Source organism: Propithecus coquereli, unplaced genomic scaffold, assembly GCF_000956105.1.
Source record: "Propithecus coquereli isolate 6110/MARCELLA unplaced genomic scaffold, Pcoq_1.0 Scaffold200, whole genome shotgun sequence".
Lineage (NCBI taxonomy): Eukaryota > Metazoa > Chordata > Mammalia > Primates > Indriidae > Propithecus > Propithecus coquereli.
The window spans coordinates 902365-904678 of record NW_012144968.1 but is presented as its reverse complement, the minus strand read 5'-3'; the positions used below and the strand labels follow the sequence as shown (position 1 = coordinate 904678).

Here is a 2314-nt window from a genome sequence, read left to right as displayed (position 1 = left end):
GATAAACTTGTAAAATTGTTTCTTGGTACATTTCTGAAGACATTGGATGCATTATTGATTTCATTCCAAATTTTCCAATATGTTTCTTAAAGCAAAATATCCCCAAGTCAGTGTCTCATAGAATACATTTCCTAATTTGATAGTATTTTTGCACAAAGTAAACATTTCTCCTTTGAGTTCTATTAGTCAAAATTTCATTTGTTCAAGCCCTAATCTCCTAGGGCAGTATATTGAATTTGAATATTCTCTTGATGACTAGGATCCTACTGAGTTTAAACAGTTATATTTGTACAATTTTTTCAAAAACTAACTTACAATTTCACTATAATTTCTAATTTTAATTTATGGTCCTAAAGGAATAAGTCTATTTGTGTTAGAACACTACCGACAAACCCTCCTTAGATACTATAAATCTTATGCAAAGTCGGTTTGGTTCTGTATCAATAAAATAGTAAAATCAATAAATACATATCTTCTATATGCATAAAACAATATGTTAACTTAGAAATCTTAGCAGAAATAAGTTATAGTCATGACATTTTTATCTTTAAGCTGCATATACCTTTTTTAGTTGAGACAGCACCAACTTCTTCTTTGGCTCGTTCAGTTTCTGCAAATTCAGATATTAAAGGAATGAGAAATGGATATAAGTGATGCCAGATCAATATCTCATGGTATTTTAAGTCAGACTAGAATAAAATCAACCAAGAGGAAAAAATATATATGGCACCTGAAAGCAAAGCAAGCTGCAGACAAAGCCAAACTACAAAGTGCTTGTACTTTTTTAAACACTAATGAACTTTCTTAAATAACAATACAGAAACTCTCTTCTAAGGTGCAACTCTACAATATTACGATTATATGCATGTATAACCAGTGACTATCAAAGAAGGTAGATTATTCCACAAGATACAATAGGATACTAATTTGTTGGTTTACAGTGAAATCTTAAGTGATACATGAATTTTATGGAAGAACACTTAAAATGCCTTCTTTGTCTGTTTAGTCTTTAATTATGATTGAGGCTGTTAAAGGTAGTTTAGTTTTTCATACTGATTAAGGGTAAACATTATTTGACCTCAATCAATTAACTTTACATTGTAAAAGTTTAGCCATAATATTATAGAAAATTCCATTTGAATGGTGCTTTGAGAGGGAAAGGGAGAGAGAAAGAGAATAAAAATAGCTAAAAATGGCTTCTTAGGTTTCTCTGAATACCTAGTGTGGAAGATGAAAGCTACCCTGAAAGCTACAAAATGTTGGACCACAAATCTAGGCTGGTTAGAGTTGAAGTTTTCTCTAGCCCACAGGAAAAGAAAAAAAATTAATAAATAATGAGCTGGTGAATTTTCCTAATTTTTATTTACTCATTTTATAAATTTTTATTAGTTGATGTTGATCCCCTTGGACTTATGTATTTTTTATTTATTTTTGTTGATATTTGTATATGCTTCTCTTCGCCCATATATACTAAGCAGCTGAGGCTCTGGGAAAAACCAAACAAGGAGAGTCTTCAAACATCTTGTCCTCTTTGTGCCACAAGACGCTGGGCTATGAGAGAGATCAGACATCTGAAGGAGGCTTTCACATCACATTCTAGTTTCAATTCCACAATGTTAGATATCACAAGACTTAAAATTTAAGTCCAAGCAAGAAACCATGTAAATATCCTCTTCTTTGAGCTGTCTCAAGACCTTGAGCTCCAGAACTGAACAAACCCTTGGCTGTTTTATACCTTCTAGGTAAAGACTTCAGAAGAATCATTCTCAAACTTTAGCGTGCATCAAAATTACCCCGGAGGGCTGTAAGACACAGATGCTGGGCCCAGAAAATCTGGGGCATGGCCAGATGTTTTGCATTTCTAATCGGTTCCCAGGTGATACTTATGATGTTGATCTAGACCACACTTTGGAAACTGATTATCAAACTTCCCCTAAGAAGCAATTGAGACCAGTTCCACTGTGATCTCCATTGCTGCTTATTTTGGTTACTACCATGAGTCCCAGCCTTCCAGTAGAAAACAGAGTCCACATGGCTCTGTATTTCTTTTAAAAACTGACCTATTTCCAAAGCCCTTCCTCTGTTTCCTCTGTCCATCAGCAGCCCTCACTCCTGTATCCCCAGCCTCTTCTCAGAATGTTCACTGTACTGTCTTCCTTTAACCAAACACTAGCTCCCTAAGGACACTGCATCCCCTACAAGCAGTTTTCTAAAATGGAGAATGTTTATTTTTCCACCCTCACATACCAAGATTTCTGGAAGTGATGTATATATTCTCTTTGCTTCTCATTACTTTTTATAAATTATCTCCTTG

At 34.3% G+C, this 2314-nt stretch overlaps 1 protein-coding gene across 1 annotated transcript in view; it reads right to left on the bottom strand.

Moving 5' to 3' along the window:
* The window catches only part of TRDN (triadin), a 442356-nt gene that overhangs the window by 134450 nt on the left and 305592 nt on the right, over positions 1 to 2314 (bottom strand). Inside the window, exon 21 of the mRNA XM_012643801.1 lies at positions 588 to 610. Within this exon, the coding sequence (XP_012499255.1) occupies positions 588 to 610 (23 nt within the window). The remainder of the gene's footprint in view (positions 1 to 587; positions 611 to 2314) is intronic.